The 15,459-nt window shown below is 39.5% G+C and overlaps 1 protein-coding gene across 1 annotated transcript; it reads right to left on the bottom strand.

Annotated features, from left to right (window-relative positions):
- Positions 1-3,063: 3,063 nt before the first annotated feature.
- LOC118831782 (UPF0764 protein C16orf89 homolog) lies at positions 3,064-14,349 on the bottom strand. The gene is made up of 8 exons (XM_036739215.1): positions 14,157-14,349; positions 12,960-13,109; positions 10,366-10,516; positions 10,021-10,138; positions 9,172-9,307; positions 8,536-8,640; positions 7,058-7,102; positions 3,064-3,739 (listed from the first exon to the last, which is right to left on the bottom strand). Exons 1-8 carry the CDS (start codon positions 14,347-14,349, stop codon positions 3,639-3,641), a joined length of 999 nt encoding a protein of 332 aa, XP_036595110.1. The 3' UTR covers positions 3,064-3,638.
- Between the last annotated feature and the right edge of the window lie 1,110 nt (positions 14,350-15,459).

A 15,459-nucleotide genomic window follows, 5' to 3' on the forward strand; every position in this document is an offset into this window, starting at 1 on the left:
GCCATCGGTCACATGAGGAGAGCCCACGTGACATCACCTCCCGGCCCGGCGTCTCGTAGACTACCTCAGGTGTGGAGGGGTGGAGCCGGGCCTCGGGCTCGCCCCGCCTTCCTCTCGTAGATCTCGCGAGATGTCAGTCAGTAAATGGGATTTGGCAAGTTTGCGCGTGGGTGACGTGTCTACAAGGCTCCCAGTCCGTCGGTCAGCAAGCGTTTTTACGTAGGGTTAAAAGCACTGGGAGACAAGAGGAAAAAGCCCCAAACAGTCCGTGTCCTCGAGGAGCTCACGTTGTACCCGGGGAGACAAGAGAGACGTAAATCAGCGCATGCGAGAGAAAGGCAGAGGCGGTGAAAGCTCCGCGTAAATGCCCGTGTCACCCAAAGGACGGGCGGGGCCTGCGGGGTCATCTCCGGAGAGCTCAGCCGCCACTGGAGTCCGGCCCCAAGTGTGCAGTCACCGCCTTCCCCGCCGCTCTTACCCGCCTCATCACTTCTGCCAACCTCATGCCAGCCAAACCAGCCGTTCCCAAAAGAGCCGACAGGCCCGACCACCTGTGGCCTCCCGGCTTTGGCCTAAGCCTTTGCGCGCTCCCCCCAGCCCCCCACGTGCCTGAGCCACGTTCCTTGAGCTGCGCAGCGTTTCAGATTCCTTCTCTTCTTCCGAGGCTCAACCCAGGGGTCATTTCCTCCGTAAAGTTTTGTTGACCTGAGCCCTACGATCCCTCGCAACCGCAGTTTTATTCCCCTCCCCCCAAGTTGAAGTGTCAGCCGTCTGTGGGACGCATTCGTGGAGAACGATTACACACACACACACACCCCTTTTGTATTTTTATCCTAAATTGACAGTCTTTTAGGACAATTATAATACCCAGAATAGGTATTATAATTGTCCTAAAAGACTGTCAATTTAGGATAAGAATTTTGGAGGCTGGTGTGTAGTTTAATGGTTGCCAATTTTTTTTAAAGAAAGTTGTCTTTGCTCCACTGAAGAGAGATCTTGGTTCTTGTTTTGTTTTTCCCAGGTACATACTGGTTTGATGCCTGGAAGCTCACCAAATCTTTTGACTCCAATAAGTACTTAGAGCTTTGTTGAAAGTACTCACTGCCCACTTTTTATTAGCTTGTTGTTTCAGTAATAGTCTTCTCATGTGATTTTTAAAGGTAGAAGACAATGGTTTGGGTTAGGCATGGGTTCTGGGACTTTTGGACAAAGATGGAAACAAGTGACTTATTTGGAGAAAGAAGACTTACTTTAACATCAGAATTAAAGATCACAAAGACCTCTAGTTTTTAATACCACTATCATCTGCCATTCCTCAAACTTATATCATAGGATCATAGATCTTGAGCTAGAAGGGGTATTGGAAGTCATTCAGTCCAACCCCTTCATTTTAGGATGAAGAAACTAGGGCTTTGGAGGTCAAATGACAGGTCATGGTGAGTAGTAAACATCAGAGGTGAGATTTGAACCCCAGTCTTCCAACCTCAGAGCTAGCACCCTTTCTACTGAAGAAAACCTGCTTTGCCTCCTACTTTCTTACTGAATGAAGGCTAATATCACAGAGATGGGAAGTGCTTGTTAAGTAATCACATTTACAGATTTCAAAGGTGAGGGCCTTACTATCTCATCCTTAATATCAAATTTCAGAACAGTGGAGAGAAAATACAATTTTAGGTTACTTTTTATCTTAGGACATTATAAATCAAAACTGGTGACAGTCCATATTTATCATATTAAATTTCTTTTTAATTCACTTTCATGTTAGGATTGAAGTTCTTCTGGCATATTTATAGTTTCCAAACCACAGATTTAGTTATGATTCAACTTTGTTTAGAACAACTTGTGAGCTCAGGTTTCTTCTTTTAGTGGACTTTTTTTTTCCTGCTGAAATAACTTAGGCTACCATCATTCATTATTTCTAGCCTGTGGTGAAAACCTGATGTATCACTGTCTTGAAGGTAGTATCAAAATTCTACATTAATTTGTTGGGGTTAAGCCCAATTTTATCCAAACTTTATTGCCTATCTAGTCAAATTTTAGTTTTCAATATAAACATTAAAAAACCTCTGGATTATAAGCAAATGCCATGTTTATATTAGATTGTAACCCACTGATTTCCCAAACGTCAGTAAGAGAAAAAATCAGTCCAGTCAATCAGATAAGTTGTCAAGAGCATTTCTCTAGATTCTACACCCTTAAAAGGGATATGAAGAGGGTTAAGAGATGTATAAAGATGAATAAAAGGATAGAGTACAACACTTTAAGTATAAGGATAAAACATCCTTTGATTTATCCAACCTCAAAAGAAGAAGAGAATGTTTTAGTTCTGATTCTCATTAACAGAAGATGGTGACCAACTATTTTTCATCTTGCAGTGTATCTGGAAGGTGGCAGGATTTAAATAGAAATGAGTAATAACTAAGGAAGGTGTTGAAATCTTCTAAGGAGGTCACTCACTAAAAAATAACTTTATATCATTTGGTGATGGCTTCAGCATAATCCATCTTGGAAGAAAATGAAATAGACTTCAAAGGTATGTTTTAGCCATGAGACTGTGTAGTCTAATTCTCAAACACCTAATAGCTGCTGGCTGTGAGTGATCAGTCCCAGGGACAGCACATGGACACATCCTATGGCTCCTACATGGTCCATAGGAGAAATACCAGGTTTGAGAACTTCAGCCACAGGAATTCAGATGTATTTTCATTATGTATGGATTTGAATTTGGTCCTAGATGATACATTCTTGAGTAAAAGTGCTATTCCTGGAGTATTATTATTAGAGAAGCTTAAATTTCCCACACTGGAGATAACAGAACAATTAACACCTAAACACACTTTCACATATTACTATGGAATCTGTATTGTGTAGATTCTGAAAGTACAGGCGTTTTACAAATTTCTGCCTACATTCAAAATAACGGGGGAAAAAACCACACTATTAATTGAATGCAAATTTAATTTATTAGTCTTAGACATATGCCTCTACAAAATGGATTACTCCTAAATATAGCTACACAGATTGTGGAAGCAGAGGAGCTGAGCTGTGGAAGACTATTAAATAATATTTAGGATCCCTCCCCAAAAGGGATCGTCAGCAGAGTATGAAGAAGTGTTTAATAATCCATGCTTGGTAAGTCCATTGAGATAAGAGTCCTTATTTGTGGACATTGTGAATAATCATTTATTATTTAAAATCAGATACCATTATTTATGAGACCAAAATGACTGTGATAAGGAAATGTTCTGGGGGGCTCCCTCAGTAAGCAAGTGCTGTGAAGTATAAGCTCTGTGAGAAAAGCAATACTTATTCATCCTTGTATCTCCCCTAGCACCTACCACAGTTCTCTGCACATAAAAGGTGCTTAAAATGGGTTGAATCCAACTGACTTTAATTATTCCTGGGGATCATTCATGAAATCATTTTGCTGGAAACAATTAATATTGTTACTCTGTTCTTTCTATCTTTACTAGCTTTGATTTAGAATAACACAAGGTTTTCCTAATCTGTTACCTGTACTTTGCTGATCTCTTTCCTTAGAAATATATGCAAACTCAGGACCCAAAGGAACATATTACAAAAAGGATTATCAGGTACAGAGTCATTCATTTTAGTTGCTGGTTGGTTGTTGTAAGGCATTAATGTAACTTCTTGATGGTTTGCGAATTTTCTGTAAAGTAATAAAGAAATCCACCCAAGGAAGCAACTGCTGCTGCTGTATTCAGGGAAGAACAGCCACCTGAGGAGAAAGAACCTTGTTAGGCAGCACATGACATATGCTTTTCATTGCTACTGAGCGTTAACATAGTTACACATTGATGTCATCACTCATTTATTCAGCTTCAGGTATGGATATTTAACTTCATGTGGGAATAATGCCTTATTTTATTTAGAAGCGTTTTTCATCTTTAACTATGTCACATGTCTTTATTCATTTGAACATTTTCCCTAGGATATAAAGGAGCCAAGGCTGCTCTCCCATTTCACATAAACTAAGAAGGGGTAGGAATCCAGACTTATGCAGAAATGGACAAAATAAAGATTGCCTTACTCCTCCTTCCCACTCTTACATCTTTTCTTCTGTTTCCATAATATTTAATGAACTTACGTGTTTAAAAGAAACAAGAAATTACGGGTCCTAATGCAAACAAGTAAATGTGACTTTATAGATATTCCTGAGACTTGGTGGGATAAAATCTTTTACAGGACCATGGCTATGAATGTGTACACCCTTTAAAAAAAACAAACAGAAGCAAAGGAGGGGTCGCATTGTATATAAAGGATATATATTCATGTGAAGAAACGCAGGACCCAAAGGGAGAAAGTATGATGGAGAGTATTTGGATGGAAGTCAAAGGATGGAAAAACAGAAGGAATTTTTGTTATTTGAATATACTATGGTTTATCTGGACATAAAGAGGAAATGGGTTAAGGAGTTTGGGGAGGAGATCACAAACCTGGCACAGAGTTATAATAGAGTGATGAGAGACTTCAATCATCCAGACATATGCTGGAGCTATCATGCTATTAAAAGAAAGTTGGCTAATAACCTCTTGACTTGCCTGATTTTGAAGGATTTCATCCTTCAAAAGCCAACAAGGAGAAATTCTATTCTGGATCTTATTTTCACTAATGGAGAGGATGTGGTTGCTGGGGTGGAAACAATGGGAATACTAGGGGAAATTTCACCACTGTATCCTAGAGTTTTAATAGATGAGAGGAAATCTAGGCATAGTCTGACACCCTAGATTTTAGAAAAGCAGATTTCAGAGGGCTCAGAGAAGACATAGGTAGGATCCCCAAGAAGCCAAATACTGCTGGAGAAATTAAACCAGGAGAAATGAGAGATGCTGAAGAATGAAATTCTGAAATCACAGAGGAACACCATCATGTCAAAAACATTTGAAAGATCATGGAAAATGGGAGATGTACCATATGATTGGAAAAAGAAAAGTATTTTCCCTACTTTAAAAAAAAAGGAAAAAATAGAACTTGTAAACTCTAGCCCAGTGAATTTGACTTTGATTCCTGGGAATATTCTAGAATGGATCATTAAAGAGATGGTCACAAACCTCTAGAAAGATGATTGCAAAAAAGTAGTTTGTCTTCATCAAGAACAAGTCACACCATCCTGTCTTCATTTACTATTTTGAAAGGATTGTTAAATATGTAGATGAGGAAAATGCTCTGGGCACAGTTTACCTGGAGTTCAGCAAAACCCTTGATTAAATATTTCATACTATTTTTGTGGAGAATGGAGTGATATGGATTAGACTATAATATAATCAGATGGATTCAGAACTTGTTGGATGGCAGACTCAAAGAGCATTTGGAAATAGTTTCATGCAAGGATGTACTGTAGCCAATTCTATCCAGCTTGCAAGAGCTGGTTGTTAAATTTTCATTGTGAGAATTTACAGCTCATAAATATGTGATCAGTTTAAGTCAAGACTTTATTGTTTTGTAGATTATCTAGATTTAAGAAAGTGTTAATGATGCAGATTAAACTTAAAAGTATGTGGATCCATTTTTTTTCTCTGGAAAGCCTGATTGTTAAACATTTACCAGCATACCCTTGGTTCAATGTCACCATAGCAGAAGGTTTCTAGTGCAGTACTCCAGGTATCTGTGCTTGAGCCTATGTCATTTAATATTTTTATTAATGACTTCAATAAAGAAATAGAGACTATATTCACCATATTTAGAGATGTCACCAAAATAAGATGGATGGTAAAGTTGGGATTCAAAAGGTTCTTGACAGGCTAGAGCATTGAGCTAAATCTAATAAGATGAAATTCAAAAAGGATAAATGTAAAGCCTTACATTTGGGTACCAAAAAATCAACCTTAACAAATATAATTTGGGGACAGTATGGTTAGAGAGTAGTTGTTCTGAAAAGGATCCAGATGTTTTAGTTGACTGCAAGCTCAGTATGAGTCAGAAGCAGGATGTGGCAGCCCAAAAATCTAATGCAGTCTTGGGCAGCATTAAGAGGAGCAGAGCTTCCTGGAATGTGGAGTTGAGAATCCCACTGGAATCTGCCCTTTTCAGACCTCATTTGGAGTAATGTATTCAGCTCTGAGTTAACAGAGTTTAGGAAGGACATTGACTGGTTGGAGAGTATCCAGAGAAGCCCAACCAGAATGGTGAAGGGTCTAACTCCATGACCCATGAGGATAGGCTTAAGGAACTGAGCATGTCTAGCCTAGAGAAAAGAATTGCAACGAAGGATATGATATCTGTCATATCTGTTTGAAGGACTATAATATGCAGAAAGGAAAAAATTTGTTCCACTTGGCCCCAGAGGGCAGAACCAGAAGCAGTGGATGGAAGTTCTAAGAAGGCAAATGTAGGCTTGATGTCAAGAAAAACTTCCTCATAATTTGAGTTGCTGAAGAGTAGAAAGGGTTTCCTCACAAGCTGGTGAATCACCCCTCCTTAGAAATCTTTAAGCACAGGCTAGATGTCCACTTGTCAGATATATTAAAACAGAGATTCTTTGATATCAGAATGGACTAGATGGCCAACAAGGATTGAGGTCTTAAAAAGGTCTAAATTTGGTTCATTTTTTTTAGCTGCCCTGACCACTAAAAGCCATAGAATTTCTTAGACAGATGCTGACTAAGACAACCAAACAGGGCTCTATCTCTCTTGCTCTCTGCTTGAATCTAAAATCTGAAAAAGAATTGCTAAGAAAAGAAAAAAAACCCACTGCATCAGATTGTTAGAGAAATAGGAAATTGCAGCAAGTATTTAGATTAGGCCTATGATACCACAACTGTTCTTATGTTTGCCATGTTTTCATCCCCAAGTCTTTCATTCTTAAGTCTTCTGGACTGCCTGACACTGATGATGATCTTCCCTCCATTTTCCCCTAAAGAACATACTCTAAATGTATATTGTCAGAAGAGCAAACACAATATATATTTGACAAGTTATATTGTGTTTTTCTTAGTGAAACATGATGTATATATTTATGAGGAGAGGGCATGTACAATATTTGATTGGCTGTCTTCGTGCACTTGAAATACATATTTTTTGTTTTCATGAATTTTACCTTCAGGGCGATTGCCTCTCATTAATGGTTGGTTTCCAACGACAACTAGTGAGAGAAGAAATAGAGGAGAATATCACGAATGTGTACAAATTCTTTCCTTTTCCTCTATTCTCATCCCCATCTTTCCTGACTTGTTGCAGGAAACTTCCTGCATTTTTTCACTTCTAAAATGTGCTTGTTTTTATGTTCTTTCTCTCCTGACTATGACCTTATAGTGTTACATAAATGTGGAGGATTATTATGTCTTCTTCCTTTTGTTCTAGAATTTTTTTATTCTGCTACAGTTTTCCCTCTTCCTTAAAATTCTTCCTTATTATCAATGCCTTTCACAACCTCCATTTGAATGGTTTCAACTTAGAAACTCCATTACTGCACTATTGGCAGTAAGTAAGAGTTTATGATGAGTAATCGTTGTTATCATCATCATTCTCCAAGTAAATCTTCGTCTCAAAAGTTGCTCACCCACAGCGATCAGTTGCTCTTCTTAAATTTGTTGCTCTTTTGTCCTAAGAGTTCTAGAGACTAGAGCCCTAATTCTGAACCTACTATTTCTTGCTTTCAGTAGTGAGTATAGGCCTGAATTCACTTAATGCCTTTAATTCTTTCTCCATAAAGATGGTGTCAAGAGAAATGGCATTAAAGAGGAGTATTCTATAGGAACAACCTTATAAATGGGTGATTTGCTCAGCACTATTAGAGCAGGCCTTTGTGACTTAGCAGTGGGGTTTGGTTGTAATTTATCATTGATGTTATTGTGAAAAATTAGCTGGGACTGTCTTACATAGGGTGTAATGGCTATCTGTGCTGCCTCCCAGGCCTCTTCTCTGTGTATCCAGGAATTGTATATTTCATTTCCCACTCTGGAACTAAGACTACCTTTGATGTCAAGAAGTGAGTGTGATAGAAACAGCTTTACTGTTTTCTTCAGAATTCAGAGGCGGACCTGACTCCTTCTTCATCCCTTCCTTATTGTACTTACTGAAAGCCATTCTCTCTGTGTGGTTTTCAAAAATGTAACAAAGAGGAGAACAATATGGTAGAAGGCAGTGTAACTGACAACTGACTGTCTAATTTATATCTTGGGGACATAGTCAATGATTCACATATCTGATTTCCAAAAAGGTCATCATGTATTCTGTATAATGTTGGCCTTTGAGGTAGTTAGCTAGATCCCATTTGGTGAGCTTTGCGTATTTCAGCCCTTATCTCCATACTTTCTGTTTATTGTGTGTGTTTAAATGCAAATATCTGTAGATCTACTAATATCTCTACCTCTCCAACACAACACAACACACATACACACACACACACACATCCTCAATCTCACCCTATCAAATGTTTGAGGAAATGACATTTGATATTCCTAAGGAATCCAAGAGCCTGATGCTACAACCTCATCTGATGGAATGTGCCAGATTGTATTTTATCTTCTCTAACTCCTCAACTTGCCTACCACCAAGGCAGTCAACTTTACTTACAAATCTTCCAGTAGCATCCTTCCTCAGAATTCTGCCAGTTGAGAATAGTCTTAATCCATTGGATCTTGTAGAAATCTGAGTACCCAGAAAATCCACAGAGCATGACTGAGGAAAAGAAGATGGGATTAGTCATCTTTCCAACATGCTGGGTGCCTTTGACTGTCCTTCCCATAAACCTGTCTCTATTCCCATTTGCATACCCTCTTTGTCCCCATGACTCAGTACCAACCTGAGCAATACTGAATCTGTTGAGCCACTGGGACTCTTGGCTGGCAGGGAAGACTACATCTTTGCTACAGCAACAGGAGGCACAGCCTATTTCAACTTCGTTTTAGCATCACCTCCCCCATTAAGAGCTTTCAGTCAATGTTGGATATAATTCATAGGTTCTTTGTGTAAAGAAAAGTACTGATGAGATTTGGATTTCCAAGCTAAAGAATCTCTAACACTTGGGTTTACTTTATCCCTGACACCAAAGGCTTTTGATGCTTGTCAGCTAAAAGTTCTCTTATTATTTCAGTAGTTTAGGGGAGCAGGGTTGTGACAAAGGCGGAATGTGTATTGTATACATGTTTATGTCTTTAAGGGAAAGGAAGATAATTTGCACTTATCTGTAGAACGTAAGGCAATTCGTACTATATGTCATGAAGAAACTTCTATTTCTGAATGAGAGTCCATTTTTTTCTCTTCTCAAGTTCAATTCCATCATGTTAGCGCAAAAGACGTCCATGTAGTATTTTGATCGGAGGAACAGATCATTTGAGCATTCTTTCTAAGTAACAGACAACCAGAGAGCATTGAAATCAGCATTGCTAGTAGCAACTGAGTGGTGGTTCTTATATGCAAAAGTTACAGTTTTGAAATAGATTTTTAAACTGTCAGTGTATTTAAGGTGAAGCTTATTGTCTGGATTCCTTCTGCAAGAAGTCTCCCGGATTGTAGTGTTATCTAAAAATAACCCTTTTAATCTTTTGGAAAAACAGCTACAGCATGGTCTGAGACACCATTAGTTCAAAAACCCAGATGCCACCCATTCTTCTCAAAAGCAAAAAGCTAGTTCTTCCTATGCCAAGGGAGTTCTTAAATTTTTAAAAGTATTTTTAAAACATTTCGCTGAGCTCTTAGTAATTGACAACTCTCCCCACCTCAAATTTTGGATCAGAAACATCTGGCAGAGATTTGGAAGAACTGGAAAGCAAGGAGGCTTTTTTTCTTACTGCTAGTTCAGAGAGTAATAGAGAGATCCTTGCTCAAATGGGAAGATACAAATAATAAATAAGTTAATGCTTTAAGTTGGAAACTTCTGGTGCCTAGAAAGAGAGCAAGATGCCTTATAGACTAGGAAAAATATGGACAATGAATTACATACTAAAGGGAAAATTTTGTCATTCTCTGATTTTTTTCCGTTCCCATTAAAACACTTGTCCAGTGTGTGGTGCTGCTGGCCCATTTTCTGGTCTTCTGAAGTGACCTACTGACACTTACCATTTTGGCTATTAGGAAGTAGAAGAGCTGTTTAACCAGTTCTTCGCCACTTCTTCCAGGGGCAGTCATAATTCCCATGCAATAGTCAGTGATTCTGCAGGGCTGTCCATTCTTCTCCCTGAGGAGCAAGCAGTTCCAGGATGTTATATGGGAAAAGCAATGAATGAAGTTCAGGAGAGGTCTAGGCCTGGCCGTGCTGGCCCTTGTTTCCATTATAGAAACTGGATATAAGCTTGAATAGCACATAGAAATGAAAGCAGGTACTATGAGAAGAGTTTGTATGAGAAGGGCGACTATTAATACTTTAATAGCCAAGGAAGAAAGAAAAAGGACAACAAAACTCACTTGGTTCCTAGTAATAGTGTCATGCATGAATCACTGAATTTTGCTGGAAAAGGATTTGAGTTGTCAAACTTGGAGTAGATCATGGAAGTATTTGTGTGACTCCATGAATGAGGAAGCTTCCAAAACTTTGGCCGTAGAGTCTCTTGGAATTCTGTCAGAGTTGAAAGAACAAGATTTGACCAGTGACACAGTAAGAGGAGGTGATTTTGTGTTAACCTTTGACAAATCAAGGCCTTTCCTGGTCTATATCCTTCCTTTCCCTGCCTTTCCCCCATTCTTTTCCCTCTTAGATTACCTTCCACTTACACATCTTTTATGTACATAATTATTTTGGGTAGCTAGATAAAACAGTGGATTGAGTGCTGGGCCTGAAATCAGGAAGATCTGAGTTCAAATCCCTTTTCAGACACTAGTTCTGTGACCCTGGGCGAGTCATATAACCTCTCTGTTTGCCTCTGTAAATGGGGAGGGATGTAGTCATAGCTCTTCCTTGCCAGTGTTGTTGTATGGATCAAAGGAAATAATATTTTAAAGTGCTAGCACGATACCTGGCACATAGTAGGCACTGTATAAATGTTAGCTTATATAATTATTATTATTTAATGTTGCCTCCTCCATTAGAAAGCTAGCTCCTTGAATTATTTTGCCTCTTTTTGTATCCCCAATACAAAGGCCCTGTGCCCAGTGCCTGGCACACAGCAAGCACTTAATAAATGCCTCTTGCCTTACTGACAATGGCTTCTCACAGAATCAGAGAATTTGAGAGTTGGAAGGGACTTCAGTAACCACATAGTCCAACACATATTGGTCTGGGAATTGTATTTCTACCCACTGATGCTCTTGACATACCTATCCCATACCCAGATTTCTTGTAAGAGCACAGATCCTACAAGAATCAAAGATCATAACCCTGGAACTAGCAGTGACCTCAGAGACCAGCTAGTACAACCTCCACAATTTTAGAGAGGTGGAAACTGAGGCCTAGAGAGATTAGCTGACTTCTCCAAGATCACACAAGCGATGAGTGTTAGAGCCAGGATGTGAACTTAAGGCCTCTACCCCTGGAGCCTATGCTTTTTCCATGGTACCCTCATGTATCACCCTGAAGGCAAACAGCTTGAGACTTAGGGACAACACTAGCCCTTCAAAATATGAGGCTGAAATCAATAAGGAAATATAATTCTTGTTAACAGGAAGAAGTTCTTAATGGGCATATTAAGTCCCAGAGAATATCATTACTGAGAGATGTTTAATTAAAAAAAAACACAAAGGAGGCACTCCTGGTTCAGTTAAAAAGTAAGGGTTCACATCTCTCCTGTCAGATTGGCTAACATGACAAAACAGGAAAATGATAAATGCTGGAGAGGATGTGGGAAAATTGGAACACTGTTGCATTGTTGGTGGAGTTGTGAACTGATCCTGCCATTTTGGAGAGCAATTTGGAACTATGCCCAAAGGGCTATAAAAATGTGCATACCTTTTGACTCAGCAATACCACTTCTAGAGCTGTCTCCCAAAGAGATCACACAAGGGGGAAAGGGACTCATATGTACAAAAATATTTATAGAAGCTCTTTTTGTGGTAGCAAAGAATTGGAAATCAAGGGGATGCCCATCAATTGGGGAATGGCTAAACAAGTTGTGGTATATGAATGTAATGGAATACTATTGTGCTATAAGAAATGAGGAAGATACAGACTTCTGATAACCTGGTAAGACCTGCATGATATGATGCTGAGTGAGGGGAACAGATCCAGGAGAACATTGTACACAACCACAGTCATATTGCTTCTGTGATGACTAACTTTGATAGATTTGGCTCTTCTCAGCAATACAAGGTTCAAAGACAGCTGCAAAGGACTCATGATGGAGAGAGCTATTTACATCCAGAGAAAGAATTATGGAGTCTGAATGCAGATTGAGGCAAACTATTTGCTCTCTCTTTTTTTTTTATTTTTCCTCCTCTTTTTTGGTTTTGTTTCTTCTTTCTCATGATTCATTCCATTGGTCATAATTCTTCTTTACAACTTGACTATTGTGTGAATAAATTTAATGAGAAGGTGTATGTAGAACATGTATCAGATTCCATGCCATCTTGGTGGGGGGCGGTAAGGAGAGAGGGAAGGTGAGGGAGAAAATTTGGAACTCAAAAGCTCGTGGAACTGAGTGTTGTAAACTAAAGATAAAAAATCTAATAAAAAAAGAAATCTAAAAAAAAGTAAGGGTTCCTTACACTGACCACAGTGTACTGACCACAGGCTACTCAGGGTGACATTAACTATAGTGATATTAAATGCTGGGCTTCCAACATGGGCCCATTTCTCTAGGTGGAGGCTGGGAGCTGCCAGAGGGATATTTTAGTATCTAAAGCAATTTTGAAGGGAGAAGATTTCTACTGCTGCCTCTCAGGCAAGTATTATGCTTCTGGTGATGTGTCAAGAGGCTGAATGCCTATTTGTCCACTCAGTTCCATAGTTTTGTCATGATCATTCAAGCATGGAAGCTAGACCAGTTTGTCTAGGAAATAACCTTTAGAATGACAAAATATTTTCAAATCCTATATTACCAAAAAAATTCTGTCTTCGCCCATCTTACCTTTTAAATATTTGAAGTCAACAATTTTGAGGAAAACTTTGGCTCTGGGGATGATTATTGACAGCCTTTTTAGTAGCTCCTCCACACTCAAGGTCACGGATTTCACTTGAGGGTCATGGGCCCATTTTTCCAGGACTCCAGTTAGCTGTTCTGTTAAGGAACAAGGCAGGCCTGTGAGTCAGATCTTGCTCTGTGGGTGTGCTTTAGTTCTCCCTGTTTAGAGAAATGTCTCTGAGTCTCATCCCTACTTATTAATAGGCAAAAGCTGCTTTCCCTGAAATTTCACCACTATTGTTTTATGTCTCTTCACCAGGCAGCAGGTACCAATCCCCACTCTACTTTACAATTCAGTCTCTCAGTTGGTCTAAAGGACGAGGGGGCTGGAAGCAAGGGAAGCTCAGCCCTTAATTTTTTCCACTGTGACCTATAGCAAGCCCCTTTCTCCATTCCAAAAATTTTCCAAAAGATAAGTGCCCATATTTCCTCAGAACACTGCTGGGAAAATTAATGAAGTCACAGGTTGGAAACTTATCACTGACTTTTGTAAATTTGAGGAATAGGATCTCTAGATAGCTGAAGGATAAAGTGACCATAGTAGAACTCAACTCCATTTTTTTTTCAGAGGCTGAAAAAAAAAGATCATTGGTATGTATCCCCAGACAAGCAAAGAAAATTGAATTAGATAGTTTTCAAGGTTGCTCATTCTCCATAGAGAAAGTTATTGATCATAGTCAAGAAACTCCTACCATGTTCTCACCTTTCTTGGTAAAGACTTTGACCAACCAAGTAGCCTACAGAGTCTGTTAACTGAGAGAACCTTCCCTTTCTTCTTGGAGGCCCTATTCTGGGTTCTTCCTATGAATTTTTTTTAAATCCCATCTTGTTAGGCCTGTTAGTACAATTCTGAAAAAAAATGAGCCATTGAGACTGCTTATCCCTCTCTGCTCAGTTGGTCTGCAGCATTTTTTAAGCAGCTATGTTTTCAATTTTTATTTCTTTGTTTTTTCTTAAAATTCCTTGTATTTTGAAAAGCTAAAAGATGCAAAGCCAAGGTGGCCAAATGATCAAAAGGCATGTACCCTTCTTAAGTTTCAAAATTTAAAAGGTCCAATTCTAGGTCATCTCTCGTCCCCAAGGTTTACCATCAATAGAAAGGTGTGAAAATTTCAGTTGGCTAGTAAAAAACAGTCGCCCTACCTTTTAGCATCAAAAATCCCACCAATGAATCCAGATTAAATTCTCTATATCTCTTCTCAAAATAGGAGGTGGCTTTCTCCAGGGCAGAAAGGATCACTTTCCCCGTGGCAACCTTGGTGTCTGAGGGGTTTGAATTTTGGAGAGACAGGGGTGGTAACAGCAGCATTAGCAGCAGCAGCACCACTAAGTTCATGGCTCAGTCCCCTCCACTCAGCCAAGTGGTTTGCAGCAGTTCCTGTGCTGGGTGTCTCACACACTACCCTCCCTTAACTACACCCCCTCTTACTCCTTACTGGTCAAAAGGAGGAGCAAAGATTTCTACTACCCCAGGTAAGCTGATGAATGCCAACTCTGTACTCTAGGGCAGCTGGTTTGGAACTGGTCTTAAGTAGTGAGTAAAGGACTATGCAAAAGGAATGTTGGATATAACTGATTATGGGTTAGGACCCGAGGGTAGGGTCACGGGTGGGAGAAGGTCAGTGTGACTGGATTAAGTAGTAGCCCCTCAGGAACACATTACTGTCACAAGATTTAGAAATCCTTAGACATGGCCTCATGAGGGGAGAGTAAGGCATAGAAAGCTTGTTCCCTCCCAACATTCATGTTCTGTAGTCTCTTATGACCAGATGATTTCTAGGGTCATTTCAGAAGTATATCCTAGGACTCCATTCCCAAAGCCCCAGACAGGCCTGCCCTTGACTTCCCTGGGTTCAATTATCAACCTTGTGGAGATGGCTCCCAAATCTATACATCTACCTCTGTCTCCTGAACTCCAGTCCTACATTCCTAGCTGCCTACTGTACATCTCCAGTGGCATTTTAAACCCAATGTATCCAAAATGATATCTATCTTCCTCACTTAGATTTATTTCTCCTACAAGTTTCCCTATTTCAAGGTAACAATGATTCTCCAGTCAATCAGGTTTGTAATTTTGGAGTTATCCTTGGCTCTTCCCTGTCCTTGACCAGCTATTTTGAACCAAGCTTTGTTAATTCTATTTCAACAGTATTTCTCATATCACATCCCCACTCTCAGTCCACGTGGACACCAGCTACCCTAGTTCAGGTTCTCTCCACTTCTCACTTCTCTTGTAACACTGAGGCTTTTAATTGGATTTTCTGTTCCCAACCTCCCCTCCCCCATCCCGTTCTCTATACATCTGTCAAAATAATCTTCCTATGGGACCAGTCTGACCATGTGCAGTAGGCCATTGCTAGACCTGTACATGACAAGTGAGAGAATAAGCCCTGTGATACAGACAGAATTCCTAAATTGCTAAAGAGGAAGTCCTTAGGCTGTTACA

Source organism: Trichosurus vulpecula, chromosome 9, assembly GCF_011100635.1.
Source record: "Trichosurus vulpecula isolate mTriVul1 chromosome 9, mTriVul1.pri, whole genome shotgun sequence".
Classification (NCBI taxonomy): domain Eukaryota; kingdom Metazoa; phylum Chordata; class Mammalia; order Diprotodontia; family Phalangeridae; genus Trichosurus; species Trichosurus vulpecula.